This window comes from Melanostigma gelatinosum (genome assembly GCF_949748355.1).
Source record: "Melanostigma gelatinosum genome assembly, chromosome: 11".
Lineage (NCBI taxonomy): Eukaryota > Metazoa > Chordata > Actinopteri > Perciformes > Zoarcidae > Melanostigma > Melanostigma gelatinosum.
Window position 1 is genome coordinate 24,511,970 of NC_136644.1, and position 25,543 is coordinate 24,537,512.

The following is a 25,543-nucleotide window of genomic DNA, read 5'->3' on the forward strand; positions in this document are numbered from 1 at the left end:
TCAAATAAAGTATGAACGTTCACGTGGTGTGTTATTATGATTTTAGTTATAGATATAAATGCATTTTGGACAAATCCTGGCACACCCTCTGTGATCATTGAGCATGGAAATATCACACAATTAATGGTTAACATCTTAGTAAATACTGACATTTGGAAAAGGGACCTTAACTTCAACTGATGCGCTTCTAAAAATATAACTTAATTAACATAATAATAATAATAATAATAATCCTCTATATGGGTCTGCTCTTATTCCCCTCCTGAAGAAGAGGAGTAACATTTAAAATCCCACAAACACCTTCTCACCTGGAGGTTTGTTGGCTTCTTCACTGCTCACCTTCAAGCACAAGAAAAGAAACACAGGAATTACACGACACCGTTTTAAAAGCAGCTCCACGCGAACAAGCCGACTTCACAGCCTCACCTGAGCGTCACAGTGGTTCCAACATATCCCAAATATGAGCAGCACACTTTTTAAGCTAAAGCTGTTCTTTCGCGGCATTTTACTACAAGAACTTTTTTTCTGTTTAACTTCTTAAATGTGTGTATGAAGGAAGTGCAGCTGATCCTCACAGCTTCAGTTAAACTGCTGTTCTCCTTTCCCGCGTGAGCAGGTGAAACTCATCAGTGAGCTGATTGACTTCCTGTTTGCTGGATGTTTGCATCAGATTTGTCCACCAGAGGTCGCTGTTGGTTTTCGGTCTTTTCATTCTACTCTTCAGGTAAATGCTCAAAGTTGACTACGTTGATGTGCAGCAGTGGAAAAGTCACTTTGTTTTACAGACTGTAAATCAATTATCAACTACTGTATATAGAAGACCATAAATAATATAAAAATACGTTATGTTAAAAACATCTGCCAACAGCACTTCTAAGCTATGTGTAATAATGAATTCATCAATAATACAAGATATTTATAATAAAACGAAATGTAAGAACAACAATGTAAAGCAAATGCTTACCTGTCATTTGTATTAAAAACAACATCATCTAAAATAAGATTAAATCTATTTAATCTTCATCAAAACTTTATTTATCAAAAGACAAACACACACAAAAGACACAAACATGAGATTTTTTAGTTCATTTTTAATCTGGAAAAGATTTATGACCAAAACAACAGAGAAACAGACTTGCTTCTTTAAACATGCATACAGTGTATGACACAAATACTCAGGATGAATGCCCGGAACAAGCAGCAACCGGTGGGATGCGAAAAACAGTAATCGTACGTCTTTCCGTGTCGTCTTTGTGTTGCTCAGCAGAAATCAATGTGAGTTCATCAGTCCAGAGGTTACTGGTTCAGAGTAGTAGTAGTACTGTAGTAGTAGTAGTAGTAGTAGTAGTAGTAGTAGTAGTAGTAGTAGTACAATATTACTTTACACACTACCACCAAATGTGACTTCAGCTCCCATCGTCCACGATCTCTCTGGTTCTGTTTGGACCAACCTCTAAATACAAATACATATTTAATATAATACTATACTACATATATTTTCCATACTACACTACGTTTGCTATACTATATATTATGTTGTACTATATTACTACATTTTGCTTTATATTATATCTGATCACGATATTATGCTGTTCTACCTTCTATCACACTATATCAAGTCAATATGTTACCGTTTTATGTGCTACATCATACTTCCATATGAATACAGACAAACACTAGTTTAAGTACAACACTGGTAATAGGTACTGTGTGTATTTGTACCACTTGCCTTGTAAGTTTGAGTTTAATTGCTCTTGCATAGTTTCTATTTTTGTTCTTAGTTCATATACTTCTTTTTATTTTTTATCTTTATTTTATTTAACTTTATTATTTTTATTTTAGCACCCGAGTTTCTCCTTTGGTCAATAAGGGATTTATCTTATTTTACATCAGTCCTGAAAGAGCTGTAACCAAATATATGCACCAGTGAAATCCATATCTGGGAAACTTTCCTTCTGAAAGCTCGAAGGAAATCTCACTTTTTGTTTTATTTTTAGCTTCGTGCTATAAAATACAAAAGTGCCTGAAAAAACAAGCAGCGGTGGCCCATGGACATGGAGATACATCATCAATACGCAGTCGTTTTTAACAAGTATAACTGTCTGACTCTGAATGACGCAACGTCTTAAAGGGACAGTTCACCTGAAAATCACAAATACAGGTTTCATCTCTTAGCTGTAGTTCCTAGATTATTTTGGTGAGAGTTGTCTAGTTTGTTTGTCCGCAATAGCATAGCTTGAAATCAAACTCAGCAGCGCCAACAAAAGATGAATTGTGTTCACTGGCAGTCCAGCTCCGGTTGGATAAGCCAGGACCAGATCCTCAACATCTCCAGAGGCGTCCGGCTGTGGACCAGCATCAGGCTCCGGTAGATGCAGGGGTTGTCCCTGTACTTCTCCTCGATGTCAAAAGTCCTGAAGCCGCTGTGCTTCTCAGGAGCCAGGCCTAGTTTTCTCAGACACATCCCCGTGTAGACATCGTCGATGGGATACAAGACCACCTGCTGAGATGCGATGTAGAGGCGCAGCGCCACCTCCCCCGAGTACAGGTATCCTCCGCCTCCCGCGTAAGGTGGGTACGTCCCCACAAACACACTCTCTGGGACAAAATACTTGAGTTCCTGGTCTCGAACTGGACCGGCGTCACTGATGACGTCGCCTATGAACAAATCCTTGGCCTTGCTCTCCGCCAGGCCTTCAAGGAGGTCAATAACAAGTAGCGTGTTGATGAAGACGTCGTCGTCGCCCTTCAGGACGTACTGCGCGTGGGGGCAGTTTTGGCCGAACCACTCCAGGAAGAGGACCTCCTTCAGGGTCAGGTTGTAGAAGGAGTCCCTGTAGTCCCATTGGAGGAGGTCTCTGTGAAGCTCCGCCTCGTGGCCCAGCATCCCCCGCAGGTCTGGGAAGTAGTCCGCTGACGAGGTGCTGCCAAGCAGGAACACCGTCGCCACGGTGCGATTGGCTAAGACGCCCGCCCGACCCCACGTCTCGCGAATGGCCTGCCGCCGGTCAAAATGTGGGGTCAGGGACTTGACCGCCAGCAGCAGGAAGGGTTTCCCGTCACAAACACGGGGCTGGTTTATCAGCATGGGGTACGTTCTGCAGCGCATGTGCAGAAGGAAATCCTGGAAGAGCTCCGGCAGGGAGTTGTAGTCCAGGATGTGCGTGGGGACCCTGTAGTCCGGTTTACAGGGGTCTAGCGGCCCCGTGTCTTTCAGCCAATCGGGCAGCTTGGCGGGAATTTCGCCAGACGTCGCCGAGTTGAAGACGGGGTTGTGAATGAAGTCCAGGAGCTGCTGCTCCTTGTTCCAGAAGGATTTGCTCCGTTCCTGCCTGTGCCAAAACCTTGCAGGCTGGACTGGAACCCTCTGGGGAACGCTTCTGTCGAGGTTCCACGACACGCCCACCAGGACGCAGACGAAGATGTTGAGCGACATCATCATCACGCAGTACACCCTCCTTTTGTGGTGCGCCACAGGCATGATGCCTCTTTTCTGCATCTACACAAAGAACAAATAAAGAACAAAATCAATTGAAATGCAACAAGAAACGGACTCAAATCTGCAGAGTCGGGACTCACAACAAAGCCAGGATATAAAGGGACATTTGGAAACATGGACACAGCTCGGTCGAAGCTTCCAGAGAGAATAAAACTGAAAGAATCTGCAACAGCGCTTCAATGGGAAGCTTGATTTCCCCCCCGGTTGGTTTCAGAGCTCAGACTTTTGCACACTAGGCCGCAAGAGCATTCCCCCCTCCCCCCCTCCTCATCGCCTCCTCCTCTTCCTCCAGACAGCAATCACACGTTTCCAATTCAGCCGGACACATGACGCCAGTTTACTGGCAGCAGTCTTTGTCATTGTCTGCTGAGCGACACAGAAGAGCACACACGCGTATTAATAAACTCGTTTCCTCGACATATAGAGCAGCGCAAAGCAAATCTCAAGTTACTTAAATACATGTAGAAACTTCACAGTGTTGCCATCAACAGATGTATGTCGTCACTCATACATCACCTGTGGCTGGTGTGGAGATGACCGGTCAGTTGGGCCTGCTGGAGACCCGGACCTCTCCTGGCCTCGTGTGGATGAGCTGCAGGGCGGAGGAGGGCGACGTCTCCGAGGAGAACCAGGATGCTGCTCCTGGAGCCATCTGGAGTTCAACACAAAGACACGTCAGCCATTACGACGCCTGAACAAACCTGAACACGGGACAATCAAAGTTCATTGAAGGGTAAATCTAATTCATTGCCCGTCGTAAAGCCTGGCCCATGTGTGCAGAGTGATATGACTTGTTATGAAAGCTGTAAAATCATGTTTAGGGGAAGTCTTGATCCGCAGAGCTGATGTTAAAACCTTCCCTGATAATGCGGTATGAATATGAGAGTTGCCGTTTGGTTTTCACTGAAAGTGAAATTTCCTCCATAAATCCAAATTCTGTTGGATTGATCTCATTGGCGTTTGGTCGAGGGAGCCAGTGAGATGATAACTTCCTGGTCGGCCGAAACAAATCCCTGCAGCTCTCTTTCGAGTCGTACGCGTGTGTTACCCATGTTGTATGTTAACCAGGGTTTTAAAGGGTTCCTAAAATCGGTTTGTTGACACGGGGACCCTCTGCTGCAGCACCGTCCCCATCACACCAGCTGACAACGTGCTTTTGTGGCGTTCTTGTTCTGAAACAAATTTTTATTCAAATATACAAACCATTCTGTGTATTTCACTTGATGACAAATATTTGAATAAAACATCACCGCAGACTGATGAACGAGCAGCACTTTAAGTTGAGCACGACTGGCTGCCAAGTATCTGATACATTTACTCAAGTGCTGTACTTCAGTACAATTTTGACAAATACTTGTACTTTTACTTGAGTGTTTCTATTTAATGCAACTTCACACAGCCTACTTAAATGATACGAGTACTACACTACTTATATGTAGTATAGTACACAAAGTATCTAAAACTTGCTCCCCATTGACGAACTACAAAAACAAAGAACCTCATATTATAGAGTACTTTTACTTTTGATACTTTAATTTGCTGATAATACTTCGATAAGTAACATTTTGAATTCAGGACTTTTACTGCTACATTTAAACTAATTATTTTATTGAAGTAAAAAAGGAGTACCGGTACTACCAGCAGGAGGACAACGAGGACAACAGTGTTTCATTTGAATATTGTCACTAATGAAGCTCCACCTTTGAGTTTTAATTTAATAACATTATAACATTTACCTCCATTGAAACTTGAATTTAGATTTACTCTTGTTGGAGCAAAACAGTCACATTTGTCATTTCTTATAATATTTCTATGACGTCCCCAAAGTTCGAGCACTTCTCTATAAAGTGATCCGTACAGTAGATGTTACAGTAACAAGGTGTCAATAAACCCAAAGTCCAACTTCACGTTCATCTCAGTACGTTAAGATAAATGAAGCGATTCAACTCGGAGGTGACTTTTCTGTTATTTCCCTCATCGGTGCAACAAAAACACGTCAGTTCATTCTGACACACAAACCTCTCAGACGGGCTCCTCGCGTGCTCGTTGTGCAACAGTCCAGAGGTGCTAAACAGGCTGCAGCGCGTGCACCTGAGCGAAGGATCCTTCCAGGTGACGCAGTTCTTTTTTTTTTTTTGTGGGATCTGGCCTCGTGAAAATATGTTAAAACCTCGAATCCTCAAATCTCCGACGTGCACACCAAAATCACCTCCTCTGTTCCCGGAGTGGGGGGGAAAGGTGAAGCACGTTTGGTACAAGCGCGCGTCCCGGTGGCGTCTGGCGCGCGCTGTGACTCCTCCCTCAGGTGGAAGGTGAGCTGACAGCTCGGTGATGCATGAACACCTCCAAGTCCAGTGGAAGGAGTGCGTTCAGGTCCTTTACTAAAGTAAAAAGTACTTAAGGGACAGTTCACCCCAAAAAAAATGTTTTATTTAATCATTTTAAAGTTTTATTCATCTGTTGAATTTTTTAATTACACCTCAAATGTTAGGCTTTCTTCCTATTATTATTTATTTTATCTATAAAAAGGTTTTCCGTTTAAAAAAAAAAAAAAACACATCTGGAGATACGAGGGTTTCACTGGACCGGAAGTAGTTATTTAATGGAGTCTTTAAAGTCAGACAAATGTGGAAGAAAGGTACAATATTTGCCTCTGAGATGTAGTGGAGGAGTATGAATTTAAATAAAAATACTCAAGTAAACTACAAGTACAACCTGAATTTGTACTTGACTTCCTTCCACCACTGCAGTGTGAATGCAGATACAGTTCACGCTTCAGTCTTCTCACAACAACGAGCTCCGCTCATGAATCAAGAGGGAACTCAGCGCGGAGGCTCGACTGTCTCATCCCCTCCGACCCCAGGCCTCATCCGACCCCAGGCCTCATCCGACCCCAGGCCTCATCCGCGCCCGGGCAGCGGACGACGAGCTCAACGCGATGAGACGCTGCAACGCCATTCCACAAAGACGAGAAAATATTCACATGGAGCAGTTTCAAAGCTCCAAAGGTGGACGGACGGAAACATCTCTGCACCGACAAATCCTGTTTATGTGAGAGAGATTACATTATCGCTGCATTTATGACCATCAAACAATAAAACTGACCTTTGTTTCAGTATCTGAGACAACAGACAAGAAAACACGAAGGCAAACGTTTTGCATCTTAAATCATCTCAAGATAACTTTTAATCTTAATTGGCACAAATCTGTGTGTAAGAACATTTTATATACAGAATATTACAATCATGTCTGAACAGCAGTGTTTGGGCTGCGTTTACAATCCTGTGGCACTAAAGCAGAACTGTGACCTGAAGCGGGGGTTTTATGCTTCAAACTTTACTGATTAAAGACTTTATTCATGGAGCTGATTTCAGCATTTTATTGCAGGTTAGATATCTAGTGGGTGTCATAAACATCTGGAGTGATGCAGCTTCCTCTCTGAACAGCCAGAGAGAAAAGAGATGAAACACCAGTGAAACGTTCCACATGCACAGTGAGTGTTGAAGTGATATTTATCACTGCATCTGTGTTGAGAGATTACTAACTGCTTTCACATTAAAACTCAACTGATGACTCAACTGCTTGTGGTGTTAAACTGACTTACTGATCCCGTGTGATCTGTACCCGACTGAGAGACGACGCCCCCGTCTTAAAGGAACAGGACCCGCTAAACTCTCGTCAGCCGCCCCACCGTTCCAACTCCAACCTCACAATTTAGTTCACTAGAAAAAAAGATTAAGTGCGTTCCAATGCGTGGTATAATATACAATAATTATAATACAGTACACTAGAAATACCACGATGGAGGATTTCTGCAGTGCGCAAACCAGCATGCTCTGGTTATTCTGGCCCACAATCCTCTGCACGGCGGATATTTGAGCAAGAGGGTCAAAGTTCACGGTGCAACGTTGTGACAAAGTCGTATGTTCCAGCTGAGCGCACACGGCGTGCAACGTTGCGTATTTAGTTTGTTGTTGTGTTGGAGCCGTGTCGGATCCATTCAGAGCGGGTCAGACGTCGCCTCTCGCACACGGTTTCAGGTGCGGTGAACGGTTCGGTCGATGCTCTCCTGGATCTCGGACATGTTCTTCAGCAGCTGGTTGACTTTGGTTTCATCAAACTCCAGACACACAAACTCCGAGTCCTGAGACAGAGAGAGGGAGAAGGAAGGACATTACAGCACACGCTAGTTATAAGAGCAGACGTTCAGAGCGTTACGGTAACAGGAAGTTCTTTTTTTTGTGGCAAAAATCCATCAGTTGGAACTGCAGCAGTGGCTCAAAGCTCATGAGGATATTAAGGAACTTTAAACCCAGAGCTCTCACTCCCACAATGTGCATCAACAATCTGTAGAACTACAGAACGTTTTGAAGTTCTCTTCAGTGTCAAAGTAAACCAGAGACAGTCGTCTGTGCATCCATGCTCACACAAACAGGAAGTGATGACGGCTAATTCAGATTCCTTCTTCGTTCAGAGAGAATGACTTCAATTTAGTTGAATTTATATTCGCATCATCATCTGCCCAAGATCTTCCTCACTGTCAGAGTTTTGGGTTCATTTTATAAAAAGAAAGTCCGATGAACTCTAAAGGTAAACGTGTAACACCAAAGTATGGTTTACATTTTGTACCAAGAGTCATTTGTGTCTTCATCATTTCAAGTGTTAATTGTTAAAAGAAATGTGAAATGTTGTTGTTTTCCCAGTGACTCCTTCACTTTTCTTGCTTGTTATTGGTCAAGTTGATCTCTGGCTTCGGCTGATAATCAGCAGATGCTTTGCTGTAGCAATGCTTTGGCGTCATTATCCTTTGGGAGGGGCTTTGAAAGAGTTTTCAGCCCAGGACCCAGATTGAGTGAAATTAGCCTTCTCATGGGACCCAGGCTCATTAAAACAGACCAGTAATCCGTCCAGAGCCAGAGCCAGAGCCAGAGCCAGGCCTCCTGCTTTAGTGCAATCGATCCCCAAAGCCAACGCATGCATGTGTTGTCTGCAGTGTTTACTGGTATTTAAACTGCATAAAGATACAGTTTGTTTGAGAACTTTGCCTTGTTTAACCCCAATTATTCTACAGTATGTAGCGGGAGGATGGAAGTCAACCAGGCGGAAAAGTGAAGCCAGACGCTGAAGTGCTTTTAACCTGCATTCTCTCTAGTGTCCACCAGGGGGCGACTCCTCTGGTTGTAGAGAAGTTTTCCAATTTTCTATTTCATTTCCCTCAAAAAGCAGCAGTAGAACACGCGGGCTTCACTGGTGTGTTCCCAGCATCGCTGTGTGACAGTGAATGAGGAAACACCATCAGTCTCACCTGTCCGGCTCTGCCCAGCTCCAGCTCCATCAGGGCTACGGGGCCCCTGTGGTCTGCGTCCCCCCGGCTGGCTGCGGTCGGGAGGTCCACCCTCCAGGAGAGGCCCCTGAGGCCGGGCTCCCAGCAGCTCTGAGCCAGCAGGCTCTCCCTCACCCGGACTCTCTGGCTCTTCCAGAAGCGAGAGAGGGCGGCGGCCTGTTCGGCGGTCAGCCCACCGCCTCCCTGCCTCCTGGTCTGGGCTGTGAGGAAGGCCTCCAGCTGGGCGTGGTCCATGTCGGCCGTGGCGATGGACTGAGAGGTGGAGGGGGAGAGGAGGAGCATTAAATAACGTAGTACCCATAGATAAAAAAATCTATCGAAATAAAAAAACTAAAAACCTGGTACCGATACCAGGTCCTGTATGTTAGTGCTGCCCCCTGCTGGCAACAGCAGAGACTCCCAGAAAGACTAAAGAATGAAAACACATCACTTTTAATACACCCGTCACCTTCGTGACATATTGTACTGTAGCGACACATTGCATTTATAGTGTATATTATTTATTCATAGTACAATATCAGGAAACTGCCTGCTGTGTTACTTCCAGGATGAAGGCGTTGCATTACCTTTAGGAGGCCTTTCATCCTCTCGTGCAAAACCCTGAACTCCTCGTGCGACAGCTCGCGGTACAGCTCGTTCTTCAGCAGCTCCTCGGTGATTTCCGTGTTGTTGTAATAAACGTGTTGAGCGATTCCGTTCAACAGTCCGCTCAGAGACTTCGTCGCGTCCACATCCGCCATGTTTTCTCTTCTCCGTGAAGTCACATGAGTGCGGACGGGTATCACGTGACGGACGTCCCGACACACGGCATTGTGGGAGTTGTAGTTTTTAAATATATATTTATTTACAGTGTCTATCGTTCAGTGTTCCTGGATCGTCAGCGAGGGACATCACAAGACCCGCCCCATCCGGAGGAAGTAACTGATCGAAGAACTAGTCAGGTGTCTGATCAAAGTTAGATTACCAGTCAACTACACGGCTCTGCTCTCCACTTACATTGATATTGAGGGGCCTCCACATAGCACTGCTGTATTGCAGGAGTTCCCAAATGACTGACACGCAGAGAGACCACAACAGATGCTGAGCCAAGCTTTATTCAGAAAGAACAGAACATCAGAGGATTTGGCAACGCTTTAGAAGTGACACACGGGGGAACACAATTCTGTTGGACTGTTTGAACTCTGTATTCACCCCCACATATTATTTTCTTGCCTTTTCAAACTGTATTAAGACCGAGAAAAATCAAGATCAATTATGCCGTTTTGCTCTGGCGCAGATAAAACACACCGGCTGTATTTTTGTGGAGTGGTTTGGAAACTGGGAATCCTTTCAGCATCACTGCCACTGCAGGCATTAAGAGTTTTACATGGCTGAGAGCGAAGTTATTAAATCTATTAAAACACATTTGTATTAAGCATGCGGTGCTGATTTGTCTCAGTAAGCTTCATTGGGCTGCTGCTCAGATTGTTGTTACCCGTATCATTGCAGTCCCTACCCACGCTTGCCTTGCTTCCAAACCTTGCCACCTTTTCCTCGTCTGCCGCCGCCTCCTCTACGCTTGCTTTGCTGCCTAACCTTGCCTTCCCTCATTCCTCTGCCACCGCCTATTCCTTCACTTATGCCTGTGGCTCTACCTGGCTATGGTGGTGTGTCGGGGTCCTCAAACAACTGACGCACAGAAAACCAAAATGACCAAAGTCAATGCTGAGCCAAGCTTTAATTTGCCAATGCTTTACAGAGATATAGAGAGTATATGACATGAGTACAGTACATACAGTGAGCTTTACCTAAATGTGTTCTTTATTTCTGCTAACTGAAATGAATACAGAGTGTTTCTGTACAACGAAAACAAAACCAAATCACAAAGTCACAAATAGGCCCATGCATGCAGTGGGTCGTGCAATCAGTACAAAGATACACACGCACCGATTGGCTGGTCAAATCAAAGCCAAATAAGCCATCTATCAACAACATCATCACAGAACATCTTCATTCAGGAGTCATCGAACACAGCATCAAACACCGGCATCGTTTTCAACCAGAGTTACACATTCATGATGTTTTTATTTTCTCAATGTGTGTTCTGTGCATGAACATGGTGACGAGTGGACCGATACTCAGCGCAGTGAGACTGGAATTCTCCTGAGATGCATTCAACAACAACTCTATTAGTTCGGTGCAATCAAATTCAAATAAAAACTAAAATAACCCGAGGCTGCTGCGAGCGCTTTGCTCGCTGGTTAAATATTTGCTTCCACTTCGGAAGTCGGTTCTGTAAATACACACGTGTTGTAAATCACAACAGGCGGCCGCGTGCTTCTGCTGCAGGGATGACGTGTGAGGAAGTCAGCGTCGCATGGACCCTCGACAATGATACGATTTTGGATTATTGCAGAAAATAAAGCTCTGTGGCAAACAATGATACTTCCACGTTGTGTTGAGGAAACTAATCTTCACCAATGAACATCACTTTATGATCTCTGAAGTGTAAATGCAATTGGCAGAAGTAAAAAGCGAAAGTTGGCGACGTTTTGTCGTTTAATTTCGCCACTTTTTAGCAATCGGCATTTTTTAAAACATGACAACTTGTAGACTAGAGAACAGGAAGTGCAAAAATGCTGACTCGTTTCTGGGTTTCAGGACTCATTCCTGCAGCACTCTTTCAGACTTTATTGGTTGTAATCAACACACTTCTTTTCAACATTTGTACCACGGGCACAGCTTGTGCACTGAAAATTGGAATTCTGTTTGTAACAGCGAAATATGTTAGCGAGAGGGATTCCAGATTTTCCAAGTTCTTTAAGAGACTTTTCCAGTATTTTCTCGTCAATAGGAGGTTCATCTCTGGGCTTGAATACTTTTTCAAACACAAAGACGTGTCGACTCCACTTTCCTCCTTGAATGACGTCTTTGATCTTTTTGATGATGTTGTATTTGCTCTTCGTGTTTGTACATGTTCCGGGACAAGAGGAAGCGTGAGAGTAGATGACCAGCAAGTCACCGACGTTGCTGGCAAGGTTTAAGTTCTGCAAAACTCTGAACTCGGCATGTTGAGGTTTTTGAACTTTTGCTACAGCAAGGCTTTGGCTGCTGTACACAGCGCCGGTGGAAAGCTGCTGATCCACCCTGTCTTTGGGGTTGTCTTTGAGGAGGTGCTTCACATTGTCTGGCTCCTCGCTCTTGATGCTGAGAGCCAGACTGAACATAGCATTTGGTGGTTGGTACCTGTCAATGGAGAACACATGTTACAAGTATTCTCACTCTCGTGGTACTCGGGATGAGTATCATTAGCATTTCATCAACACTACGATTCTGATGGGTTCGGTTCTTCACAGATACTCTCATCGGTTGTTTTCATCACTCAATTATTGTTTTTTAATTTATTATTTAAGAAAAATAATAAATTCAGAACCGGATTAGAAGTTATTTATATTTTAACTTTAACTAAATGTTTCTATATTTGCAACAGTAATGTTTACAAATAAAAAATTGCACAGTAGCAATGTATCCTGTTTTGGAACAGGAGGAAGTAAATAGGTTTTGTGAAGAGCAGAGTAAATATCGTTCTTCCACACTAACAATGACTGTGGGGAAGGTACGAGCAGGAAAGACACTGAAACTAAATCGTATTTTCGTGATAAATAGTACCATTCATCATTATGACTGAACTGGGAGGCAGTCTGACCAACACTGCCATCTGCAGAGCCTTGTGCCATCAACTCAAAGTAACTCAAATGTCTCTTATTTTGATGGCCTAGGTTGTAAATCATTCATTTGTAGTCTTTTGTTTTTAATCTCCAAGATCACAGACTTTCCTTTGCTGCTAACCTTGATTGGCCGTGCGTTAAAATCAAAAGACAATGAGCAGTCGGGGGTGTTGACTCACGCTTTCTTGACGGCTTGTATGAGTTCCGCAAGCTTGTTCTGGTTCAAAGCATCCAAACCTCCGACAGACGAGACGAACACCAGCATCACAGTCATCCACCACAGTCCAGCCATCTGAGTACAAGTTTAAGTTCAATCACAGAGTGCAATATTTTCATGACCTGGATAAAAAAGACTAGAACTTAACCGAGATGACGAGGTCAACTAATACATTTCAAACAGGTTGTAGGAGGCAAATGAATGCTTTGTCTATTTTATTGACATTGCACTTTACAAAAACACCGTATATATTGTAAAAAGGCCCCAAAACGTTTGTAGAAAATAAATGATTGTATTTCTATTTAATTAGTTGCTTTTATTGAAACAAATCTTGGCATGAGTGGTTTTAATGTATTTTAAGCTGCGCAGAGTGTTTGCACACTTAAACTTGTACCTGTGCAGTGGAGAGATGTTCAATGGAGCCCCTGAAGTCTTCTTCTTCTTCTTCTTCTTCTTCGTCTTCTTCAGGTGGCACCGTGTTGCTGCAGTGAAAACAGTCAGAAGGAAGGAACATTTTATAGAGCAGCGTGAGACCATCGCCACACCCTCAAAGTGGTGACATGACCTTAGTTTCTTCTTTTCTCCAAAATGAGAACGATTTAGAAGGTGTTGTTAGTTAGACGTGAACTAACGAGTTACCAGTTCGAGTTTAGTCGTTCCAATGTTTAATCGACACGACAGTAAAACACCAAATACCAGACATCAACCAAAATCAACAGAGCATTTCTAAATGTTGGTAGATTACTGTGATGGATTCATTCCTCAATGATTTCATGTTATCTGAGAACACATCATCCGAATGAAGCCGTCAAAAGGAATTGAAGAAGTAATAACCTGCTGCAGTGATGCTCCCTTTCATGCTTTCAAAGACATATTCAGACTCCAATACATCATAAAAAACAAGCAAAAAAGTATTTTTGGACATCAAATGGTGTTCCTCTTAAATTGACACGGCATGAAACTTAATACCACTTGTTTTCTCGACCTTTCGGTCCCTGACCACAAGTTCTTTATGAAGACAAAATCCCCCGTTTTACCCGCATGATTATTTAACAGCGGAGGTGTGAAGGCCTGTTTAGAGAGATGTGATGATACTTTTCTAAAGGCAACCCACGTGTTCAGAAGTGTTTTACCAGTTTCCTTTGGTCCCCTTTAGCCTCGTCATCATGACTTGAAGATTAAAGATGGCGTTGTCAGCAGAAGGCCAGGGGGCTGGTCAGAGGCAGCTACAGGTCAGAAGTGCAGAACAGGAAGTGGCGGTAACGTAAAAACACAAACAGTGTTCTTCTATTTTTGTTTCTAACAGCCCGTCTGCCAACAAAGAGACAATAAACATTTTTATAATACTCCACAACGATATGACAATCTGCAATAAAAATGCAATAAAAATCAAATGAAAGGTACAAACAAGGTCCAAAATAAATCTGAATTAAAATACTAATGTTCAGCAGCAGAGGCCTGAGCTTCATCGGCAGCTAAATGTAGACCAAACTTCTGCACCTGTGAAAGTTAACACACGATTCACAACCGTGTTTCGTGTGAAACGGAACTCAGACTTGGTCCTGCTCATTGGCACCAGCGATACCTGTGACGGTTTACAACCCGCCATAAAGCAGGAGTGCTGGAAAGGAGGGCGAGGTGAACAGCAGACGCCTCTTAACGACCGCGACTCAGGTGATTCGTTCAGTGCCGGCGGTCAGGTTTTGGGAAAACACAACCGAGCCGATATGGACAGCGGTGGTTCGATCCGGGCCGGTCTCCTTCTCGCTTTCTTCATGTGTGTGTGTGTCGTCACTGGAAGTCCGATAGGTGAGTGGAGCCGGAATGAATGAATTTCACAAGCAGATTTGATTTAAAACCATAAACAGTCGGAACAATGAGGGCGAGTCTTCCGTCTCTTATGAAGGGATTTTCATTTACGTTAAACCGCTGAATCTGTCGGTCAAGTTGGAGGAGTTGTGGTCACAGTGACCTTTGACCACCAAAAAGAGACAGTGACCTTTGACCACCAAAAAGAGGGCGATAATTATCAGTCAATGTATTGAAATGTGCCAAACGTTGGCCGAGGAGTCATACGGACGCCCAGGACTCTGAATGATTTGGTCATTCGGCGCTGCAGTGGGTTTCATAAATCTACTGTCGAAAGGTGAAACCTGTCCCCACTCGCTCATTGACTCAACCGTATGACATCGTGCCGTCATATCGAGTTGCCTCACTTTAAGTTTTAGTGTCTCAAAGTCCAATGTCAGGTCAAAAAAGAAAAACTACACCATAGAAAACCTTTCTTCATCAAATGGTTCAGTGCATTTCAGTCACAAACAGAGTTTTCGGTATGATGTAGAGAAATGAGATGACAAGAACTAAAATAAACACACAGTATATTCTCATGTACCTGAAAAACAGTTGTCATTGAATCATTTTCACAAAGCCGATACAGTATTTGTTGTGTTGGGCCTTTGTGTATCTGCTTCGATTGGTAGATATGAACTTAAAGGTACAGTGCGTCGCATTTAAGGGAACAACTGCCCAGAACGGACAAACACTGACAGGGTCATTCGTGTGTGTCACGCCCGCCGTAGTTCTCCTGCAGGCCTGACGCACACAGGAGAAGTTTCACTTGGGTGCAATCTGCGACCTCACCAATAGGTGCCGCCAAAACCTAGATCCTTTAGGTTCCCACTACACGAGCGCCACAGGAAAGATTCTGTATGTAGACCTCCATCATTATTATTATTGTGGAGGCAGAAATCGCAGCAACAGATAAACATCCTGCAGGACTTGATACCAGTAAGTGACAAACAACGCTTCTATGTGCAGTCATGTGTGTGAGCCTGCCGTGAACTCTCTATTAACTCGTTATTTATTCTGTTCCGCAAGGTACTTCAACCATTGATTGTGCTGGAGGTGGCAATGGACAAGTGGGTGTAGTGGATGAAGGATATTCAGGTGAGTGACATTAATCTTGAATCGCATATTGCAAAATTAGATTTCCCAATTTCTCCTACCGCATGGCCATTCTTTATTGTTCTTGATTTGGTGTTGTGTTACATCAGTGAGATGCATCATTTATCTAAAGTTCATGATCAGCGATTTCTGGGACATCATGAAGGAGGAGGACTTGTTTGTCTCCCTCCTGACTTCATCACAAAGGACAATGAAATGCTGACGTCGGCGCTATGAGTCCATGAAGTGGTAGATGAGATGTTTAAGTACTCACAATGCTCCCGCGACGCTGCAGGGGATGTGGAGGTGGTGAGTGGGATCACACAGGGCGTGAAGCTGGTGCCCCACCTCTTCCCAACACACCTGGAGTTTCTGGAGCTGAGCTTCACGCTGGGAGACACCAGCGCGACGGTCCGCACCAAGAAGCCGCTGGACGCAGACGTGCTGGCCGCCGTGAGTCGGGGAAACTCCCAGAAATTCACTTCATATGATGCTGTTTTTATTCAATGTCTTTGAGCAACACGAACAGAAAACGTTACTAAGACGAGACAAGAGGGGAAATGCAGGCGTTGCAGCAGCACAAGAACAGAAATAAGGAAAATATATATTAATCAATAAGTTGCATGTCTCACTCACACTTACAGACAACACACATCTTTGGGATCTCAGGGCTCCACCGGCATGGAGGCGTCCCTGAGTGGAACAACACCCTCTCGTGACAGCGTCATCATATTAGATAACAGTGAAACAGAGCAAAGATCGGCACAACAGGTGCATATCTCATCATATAACACTTAGCTTGAGCCTAAAGGTGCACCCATACATGCACGCACACACACACACACACACACACACACACACACACACACACACACACACACACACACACACACACACACACACACACACACACACACACACACACACACACACACAGAGGGCTGTCCATTGTGTGTTTTTGTGTATAGGTCCATTTTTAAGGGTTTATGCAGTATTTTCCTGCACATTTTGATCTTGACGGGTTTGTGGATGCTGTAGCCATTCCTCCCGTCCATGCTGAAGAGAATTCATATCAGTGATGGAGGGTAAAATCCACAGATTCCTTCTGATCAAAAGAAGCATTGTTAAGTTCATCAGGCTTCCTGACTCAGTCGGAATCTTCCAAAGTTGGTCGTTTTAGTGCACGAGTCCCTCTTTTTGCCAGACGGTGTCTTCATCCCGTAACTCGTGTCAACGGTGTGTTGGTGTCTTTCAGAGTGACAGCACCTTGTATTACTCCGTCATGTGTGACGGCTTAATTAAGGTGGGTGTCGAGTCTCAACGTCGCAGTTTTCACCAACATAAGAAAACAAAATATTTGTATTAATTCATTTTTTACCATCGCAGTACAACAACACTCGGACGCTGAAACTCAACGATCTCAATGACAACAGTCCGATATTTACACAGGAGAGCTACAGCACTTCTGTCTCTGAGGTAAGTCGATGGTAGGATGGCTTAGAGAGGATGCATGTCGTAGTAAAATACTTTGTTCGGGCTCAAGGACTTATAGGAACAACAGAACATGCATAACGATATTAATTATTTGTATCTGTGCTTCATTTTGCCTTTTTCTTTCCAGTCGAAAGATGTGGACAGCGAGGTTCTTCGAGTGACAGCTGTGGACGGAGACAGCACCCCCGCAAACAACAGAGTCACATATTCCATTGTAATTAAATGATAATAATAGAACAACAGTTGGAGAAGTTAGAATTAATGTTGTATAATAAGAACAGTTGGAGAGAGTTCCTGAAGTATTTTTCAGTGACGACTTTTAAAGAAAAACGAGATATTGGTAGTGAAGAGGTTGAAATACATTCATCTTGTTGCTGCACTGTGGAGGATGAGATGGATGGAGTCACTCATAAAGATGTCTTTTAAATCCTGTCCAATCCAAAGCATGACTGTGATCCATTAATATGTTTTCAGTCATCGTCCATATATCTGACGATGAGCTCCTTGTTTTCTTCTGGTGTCTTTGTTACTGTGGTGGCATTATAACTTAATTCAATTTAAATTAACTCTGTTGTCACAGTGCATCTGTACATATGCTTTAAATCAAACTTTCCAGGAAAAGATTTTAAAAAACGTGATTCCACGGCTACATTATCACCCTTACTGTAGAGAACGGATGTCTTTAAGTCAAGTCACTGTTGCCACTCTGGGCCTCCACGAGTGTCACGATGAGGAACAATTATCGGAATGGAAATGTGACTTTCTGTCAAAAGGAACCAACGTCAGAGGACTTCGCGCTGGCCACCTCAGGGGCTCTGGTTCTGAAGAGACGTTTGAACTACAACATAGTCCAAAGGTACAACTTCATCGTGACGGCAAAGGTAAGTGAACATATTCACACGTCTCCTCCTCCAGAGTGATTTAGCGCCATGACAACATGAACACCTGACTGATCTGATCTGTCTGTGTTCACTGCAGGACAGCGGGGGTTTAAACGACACAGCCACTGTGCTGATTAACGTCGTCGACTTTGACAACTTGAATCCGTATTTCAGCCACAACGTGTACCGGGCCTCTATTCAAGAGAATGAGGTGAGTCTCTTCAGCTAAATGCTGCAATATTTCCCTGACAGGTGACGGTGTATAGCTTTCACAATGCCAACCAACACTTCTCTTTAAAGGTGCGATGTGTAACACCTGGCCACATGTCAGGGGGCAGCGTTTCACCTCCACAACTGGGTCCACAGCAGCAAGTTTACAGTCAAGAATCCCTCAAATTCAACCAGAGACTGTACATAACAAGTGGACGTAGTCAGTCATCGTGATGTCACCCGTTGATTTGTCGAAGCCTTGAGTTTGACTTGAAACTAGCGATTGAGACCATAAACTCATGTTTACAATGTTTACCATTTCTTCATGCAACCGGAGGAGTCGCCCCCTGCTGGTCAGTAGAGAGAATGCACGTTTTAAGAAACTTCCGCTTTGGCTTCACTCGACAGAACCGGAGGTTGCCGCCTGAATTTAACAAAATGTTAACAAATAAGAACTAACATCTTAAAATCTTCCCGCTTGGCGTCGGGCTATAATTCACGTTAGCCATCAGTGTGTTTACTGTGCCACGAACCGGGGGCTGTACAGTCGGTGTACGCTTTGATAGTTCATTTATTGGATAAAATGCAAAGTGACTGAAACTCGAAAAAAACGATTTGTATTTTTGTCCCGGCCACCAGGGGGCAGTCCCCCGGAATCAGTTCGGGTTTACGCTGGCTAAATTTGAGTTGCTGCCGCCTGCTTTCCTCCTGGAGGACGAAAAGAGAATACAAAGCTTTTTCTTGTTTCTGTCACTTTAGGTTTAATCCAACAAAGAAACGATCAAAACAGACACGGACCCTGTACCGGTAACGACAAGCCCTCAGGGCAGCTCTCGTTCTTCTTCAGCTATATGCTAAAATAATCTCCACAGTCAAGCAAAAGTGATGAGGTTGTGGTGCATTTCGAAGATTTTTGAAAGATTAATGAACAAATTTTAACTTTCATCCCATAAAATAGTTATATTTGTATCGATACTGTAGTGTTTTCCTTCATTTTGACAGAGGAGTTCATTCTAGAAGTGTTGTTTCTTAAGAATTTTCTTGATATTAACTCTTCATATGTTGTATATTTCAGGTTGGGTCTTTCCTGACTATTGAGCCGGAGGCAATAAAAGCTCAGGACGGAGACACGGGCATCAACATGACTGTAACTTACAGCATCAGTGCAGGTAAATGACAAGAAATAAATGAAAGCTTTGATTTCGGCTCAGACCTTTGAGACGACACACAACATATTTAATTCCATTATTATTTGTTCAGTGTCTCCAGACAAGTATCGGAGGAACTTCAACATTGACTCCAGCAGTGGAGTTGTGTCTGTGCTGACTGCTCTAGACAGAGAGGAGATGGACAGCAGCGTGGTCTCTCTCAGCATCACGGTATTCATGGAGGATAATAACACAACCGAAATCTAATCCCAGGCATCTTGCGTCAATGGCACACACCAGACAGTCCCAACATGAGCAGGAGAATGAACATGCATCTTTCTTTTTCACGTTTGCAATACATTAGGTGCAGATATGTCTTCCCTCCACCTCTATGCTGACGACACTCCTCTTTAACGAACCCAGATGTTTACAACTTAATCGATTTAGAGTTACTGTGAGGAACTTTTTACTGGTTATGAAACTGTCTCACGAATACCGATGCCTCGATATGACCTCGTAAGTAAACTCGACCCTGAGCTTAGATTGGCTGTTTCTATAATCGTACATCAACACTAACAAACGCTGATCTAATTGCCTCCTTATGTCACCATTTTGCCCACAACGTCTGGACAATGCGTCTCCAAATGTGAAATCAGGAACACTTATTGGAATATGCTGCTGTGCACACCAACACACAGAAGTAAAACTCTTAACACATGATTATCTGTAATGTTTTGTCTCTGCAGGCGGCCCAGGCAGATGACAATTTGAAGACGGCGGTTGCTACGGTGTCTGTCACTGTTGAGGACGTGAACGATAATCCTCCGCAGTTTGAGCAGCCCGGCTATTCCGTAACTCTCCTGGAGAATTCCCCCGTTAATGCCGTTCTGTTCAAAGCCGTCGTCACCGACCTGGACCAGGTACTGCAGATTCTACTTATTAAAAGATTATCTGTGCAGGCATGTGTCCCTGATACCAATATGTTCTGAGGATTCCAAAGTGTAGTTAAAAAACCCTTGAAATCTCTTAAATAATGCTACATTAACACTCATTTTAATATCTGTGTACTTTCATGGATGTGTGCTTATTAAAACATAAAATGTATTTGACAGTGTTGGCTTATTGTGACACATCAAACTCCAACACCACCATGATCATCTTTCCCCAGGGAGGATTTGTGGGAGCTTTACGGATCCTTCCAGAATCTGCTCCTTTCTCTGTGGGTTCTGACGGGACAGTCAGAGTGAAGGACCCCCGAGCTCTGGACAGAGAGACCACTGAGAGCATCACGTTCGAGGTAAACTCGTTCTGGTTTCCACTGAAGACAAACATCTTTTAAAACCAGTCACAAATACATAGTTTCATTCAGAAAGACTTTAGCAAAAATACTTCTTCAGATACAATGAATTGTTAGTTTTGGTCTTTTGATGGGAAAAACAGAACATCACCAGACGTATCGAGCTGTAACATAACACTGTTGAAAACAGTGCTGCGTCTGGACCTGAACATTGTGAGCTTGAACTGTGATGCTGTTCTTTTGTTAATTAAAAGATTGAAGCAAGGGAGACGAATCCACCCAACGCTGTTGTAGTGGTGGAAGTCAATGTGACTCTTCTGGATGAGAACGACAACAGTCCAGCATTCACCAGCAACACGTACGAGGGGAAAGTGTTTGCAGATCAAACAGCGGGACAGCAGCTGGTCCAGGTGAGTGATTTAAACACTTCTGTTCAGCAATATTTTATTTTATTTACCATTCAGATATTTTGTCCCGCAGTGTTAAGCATGTGAACAGCTGTTCTGTCCATAACTTGAGTTACAGCAGCAGCATCTTTTTGGTTTTTATACACTTAAAGTCAAAACCGAAAAACGGTCCGAATTATTCCGCATTGGACTGGAAGCTCATTTCTCCTTCCTCTGCCTCTGATTGGTATCCGTGGCCTTCGATGGTCGGGTGGGTAAGTGAGGAGTGATGTTGTTTAGGAGAAGAGCCTCAGCCAATCAGAGGCAGGGTAGGGTGGGCGACGCCCTCGCCGTAGTAGATTAGACTTTGGCCCAGCTTGTTTGATTCTGATAAAAGCATCCTTGTTTACATTCTGCGTTGATGGAAGTGGTGTTAAGATGATGATTTGTGTAATTTAACTCAAAGGTGAAGGCAGAAGATCCGGATGCTGGCGAGAACGGGCAGATCAAATACTCCATCGACTTTGGCAACAATGACGGCTTCTTCTCAATCGAGGAAACTAGTGGAGCCATCACGCTGGCGAAGATCATTCCCCTGCTGCAGAACGAGATCTCGGAGTTCCCTCTCTACATAACAGCCAGAGATGGTATACCTCGCCGAGACGCCAACGCTATCGACAGCCTGCCAGAAATTCACGAATCACATGATAATTCAGTTACAGTGAAAGAGCCAATCAGCAGTCAATCAAAACTTTTCAAGCCACAATCATGATTAATTGTGTGGCATAAAGCCTGAATCCAGTCCAACTGTGAATATCTATTTATTTAGAGGCATGAGATTTTTGTCTGTGGGCTGAAACTTCACACGACTGCACTTCATTCAGTGGAGTCGTCATGCACTTCACCTTTGGCAGTATCAAATGCTTTGTGATCTTTATACAGATTGGTGATCTCAATTATTATTATTATCAATGATTCATTTAATTAATTATGAATTAATTAATTGTTAATTCATTATTATTATTATTATTATTATTATATAATTTATTTTAAATATATATATATATATATTTATTTTAAATATATATATATATATATATATACTATTATTGTAATTATAGTTATTTGCAATAACATAATTCTGAAAAAGATTCTTCATACTGAATGATGTAAGTCAGTACGATGTTCTTCCTCCTAGGTGGCACCATATCCCGCTCCTCCTCAGCACAGGTCAACATTTTGGCCCCTGGTGACTCAAACCCTCAGTTTTTACACAAAGTGTACCGCGGCGCTTTAGAAGAAGAGCAGGACGCGGGAGTTCTGATTCTGACTGTGAGTTTTTATGACCATATCAAACTGTCAAGAGATGTTTTTTCCAACCAACTGTTCATCTAACATGCAGAGTCGATGTGTATTTAGGTATTCACCTCTGATTATCGACACATTCCTCGTGTAATATCAGTCTTTCCGTTCAGGTGGACTTCTTCTCATTAGCTGCTGAAGTTCCTGTGACTCTCCGAGTTGTTACAGAAGCTGACAAGTTCACCATCTCCGACAACGGTGACTTCTCCACGAAAGTGAAGCTCGACTACGACGAGGCCCCACACAACTACTCTGTGGCCATCTCCATCTCCGACGGGGTCATCAGTGACAATGCAGTCGTGGAGGTTCAGGTCACTGACGTCAATGACAACAGTCCTGTTTTTACCTCCGGTTCTGTCACGAAATCAGTCCCTGAGGACGCAGCGGTAGGATCCAATGTTACTGCTGTTCCAGCTACAGACAAAGACAGCAACTTCAACAAGGAGATCAGATACTCTCTGAGAGGAGGAGAGGGCAGGTTCTCTGTTGACCCTGTGTCTGGGATGGTGAGTGTGGCCGGTGCACTCGATAGGGAGACGACGGCAGAGTACAACCTGCTGGTGCTGGCTGAAGATCAGGGTCGTCCTTCCAGGTCGGCCACAGCCTCCCTGCTGGTCCAAGTGTCCGACATCAACGATAACGTCCCCGAGTTCTCAAAGGCCGAGTATCAGCATGAAGTCTTAGAGACGCAGTCAGCGGGTACAAGCTTGCTCACCGTATCGGCTGTGGACCCCGATGAAGAAGCCAACGGGAGAATAACTTACAGTATTCTCCAGCAAAGTCCCTCCTCAGAACCTCCTGTTTTTGAGTTGGACTCTTCCAGCGGGACTCTGCGGCTGGTCCAGCCTCTGGACTACAGCGAGGTTAAGGTGTACAGTCTCACGGTTCAGGCCTCTGATGGGGGAACTCCCTCTCTGGTTGGGAACTGCTCTGTGGTGGTGACGGTGAAGGACGTGAACAACAACCCGCCTGAGTTCGGTAAGGAGGTCTACAACGTGGCCGTCCCTGAGAACCTGGCCAGCGGTGCGTCCATCCTCACCCTGGAGGTCACAGACAGGGATGAGGTGAGTTGCAGCCTTCAGACCACCTGTGTGTACTCGGGTAAATTATTGGTGAAACACAGAGTCATTATCAGAAATTTAAGGGGGCAATGGGCGAAAAGGCCCCAAGAATGCCCCCTAAAACTGTGATTGAGGCTTCTTCCATTGGAACATGTAAAATAGCCTGGCTTGGTGTTGAATAGGCGAGTAAGATGACTCTCCAGAGATAGCTAAAAGCTAATCACGACTTTGTCAAAGGAAGCGAACGGGTAAAAATATATTCAGCTCACTGCCACCAATCAATCAAGCATCATTGATTTGCGTACACAGTATCTGTTAGCTTGATAATGCTGCAGCCTACATTTGGATCTGGTTACTGAGTTCAATCCACCAAGTGAAGAAAGCTTTTAAGTCCCAAATCTAGAAAATATTTTTCCAGCGTACCCACTAATGATGCAGTGCTTGATAGTCGAGTTTATAACTATATTTCATCCATGCAAAAAAAGTGAAGTGAACTAAAGGATGGTAAAGAATGTGTTTTCTTAACCTGAATGTCATACAACGTACGGTTTCTTTAATCCTCCACAGGGAGGCTTTGTGGGAACGCTGCGGATCCTTCCAGAATCTGCACCTTTCTCCATCGGCTCTGATTGGACGATCAGAGTGAGTAACTCCACGGCTCTGGACAGAGAGACAACGGAGAGGATCATCTTTCAGGTAACGTAGAATCTGAGACACAGATTCATTAAGATTTGAAATATTTTCCACCTTAAAACAGGGTTGTGGTTAATTAGCTGTGCCTGTTCCTCCCCTTGTGAGGTGGTTTACGATCCCAACTCAAAGTCCACTTACTAGCTTTTCCAGGAGCCTTTAACCGTCGTGCATTTCTTCATCAGCAGATGTGTGTTCACATGTGGATGGAGTTTACAAACTCCAACTGCTGGAGTTAATCATGTTAAAAAATACCATTGCTCTCCAGCTGAAGCTGGCACCGTATGTTCTCACATGGACAAGTTTTGTGGTCAATGTTTTTTATTAACAGTCCTGATTATATCCTGAGACGCTTTTGCCCATCGTAAAGGTTGAAGCAAGGGAGACGGAAACACCCAACCACGTTGTGACAGCAAATGTGATTATAACTCTTCTGGATGAGAACGACAACAGCCCTAAATTCACCAGCAGCCAGTACGAGAGCAAAGTCTTCCCAAACCAAACAGAGGGGATGTTGCTGGTGAAGGTGAGGAGTCCGTACAATATTGTTTATTATCCCAACAATTATAACAGTGCTTTCAGACCTCGATTCTTATATTGGAAATGGTTCAGTGTTAACCATTCAAACTGTTGGAATAGTTGCTTGCCAACACGTGATCTGTGCTTCATTTAAAGACGTTCTGAGAGATTTGTAGTTCATCTGTGAGCATTTTCTCAAACCAAACAATGAACAGATTGAGTTGCCAAAGCAACTTCCAACAAGAAAATTCAGTCTTAGCCTTCCTTGATCAATCACTTCTGTAGTTGATTCTCTTGCTCACTGTCACGAGGGTCTTTAATTCCGTTGGCTCTCCAACCCGGTCAATGTCTATCAAACATCCACCATCTCACACAACTCATTGTCTTCAAAAGAACTCTCGATCCCATTGAATTCCTCACTTATGATCGTCTCGCTCTTCAGCATATAAAAATACATTTTCAAATTCAAAGTCACTGACAAATAATAAAAACAGCAGGGGCCCCAAAATACTTCCCTGTGGGACTCCAATTGTTATAAGTTGGCTTTTAGATAAACAACTTGCTTCCTGAAATGTATGGGTTTAACATATGAAGCAAACCATTTCACATCTACACTATTTAGCCACATAAAAAAACACACTGTCCACAAATTTAGGAGTATTGTTGTTACATATCAGAACACATATTTTGACCAACTTCAAAGTGTTTTTGTAGTTCTTAACCTGTTACGTTAGTAAAGGCTCTTGGCAGCCAAGGTTGTTTAACTTGGTGCTGAGCTATGATTG

General features: G+C 43.7%; 2 protein-coding genes across 2 annotated transcripts; both read right to left on the reverse strand.

Moving 5' to 3' along the window:
- Positions 1-2,278: 2,278 nt before the first annotated feature.
- Positions 2,279-3,481, reverse strand: b3gnt2a (UDP-GlcNAc:betaGal beta-1,3-N-acetylglucosaminyltransferase 2a; the record flags this gene model as incomplete). The annotated part of the gene is made up of 1 exon (XM_079279300.1): positions 2,279-3,481. One exon carries the CDS (start codon positions 3,479-3,481, stop codon positions 2,279-2,281), a length of 1,203 nt encoding a protein of 400 aa, XP_079135426.1.
- A 3,222-nt stretch (positions 3,482-6,703) lies between these two features.
- commd1 (copper metabolism (Murr1) domain containing 1) lies at positions 6,704-9,584 on the reverse strand. The gene is made up of 3 exons (XM_079279559.1): positions 9,410-9,584; positions 8,805-9,095; positions 6,704-7,643 (listed from the first exon to the last, which is right to left on the reverse strand). Exons 1-3 carry the CDS (start codon positions 9,581-9,583, stop codon positions 7,536-7,538), a joined length of 573 nt encoding a protein of 190 aa, XP_079135685.1. The 5' UTR covers position 9,584; the 3' UTR covers positions 6,704-7,535.
- Positions 9,585-25,543: the final 15,959 nt, after the last annotated feature.

Coding starts and splice junctions, on each gene's coding strand:
- commd1 (XM_079279559.1), bottom strand. CDS start 9,583: ATGGCGGATGTGGACGCGACGAAGTCTCTGAGCGGACTGTTGAACGGA. Junction 9,096..9,409: donor GGATGAAAGGCCTCCTAAAG/GTAATGCAACGC, acceptor TCCACCTCTCAG/TCCATCGCCACGGCCGACAT. Junction 7,644..8,804: donor AGCTGGGCAGAGCCGGACAG/GTGAGACTGATG, acceptor TCTCTGTCTCAG/GACTCGGAGTTTGTGTGTCT.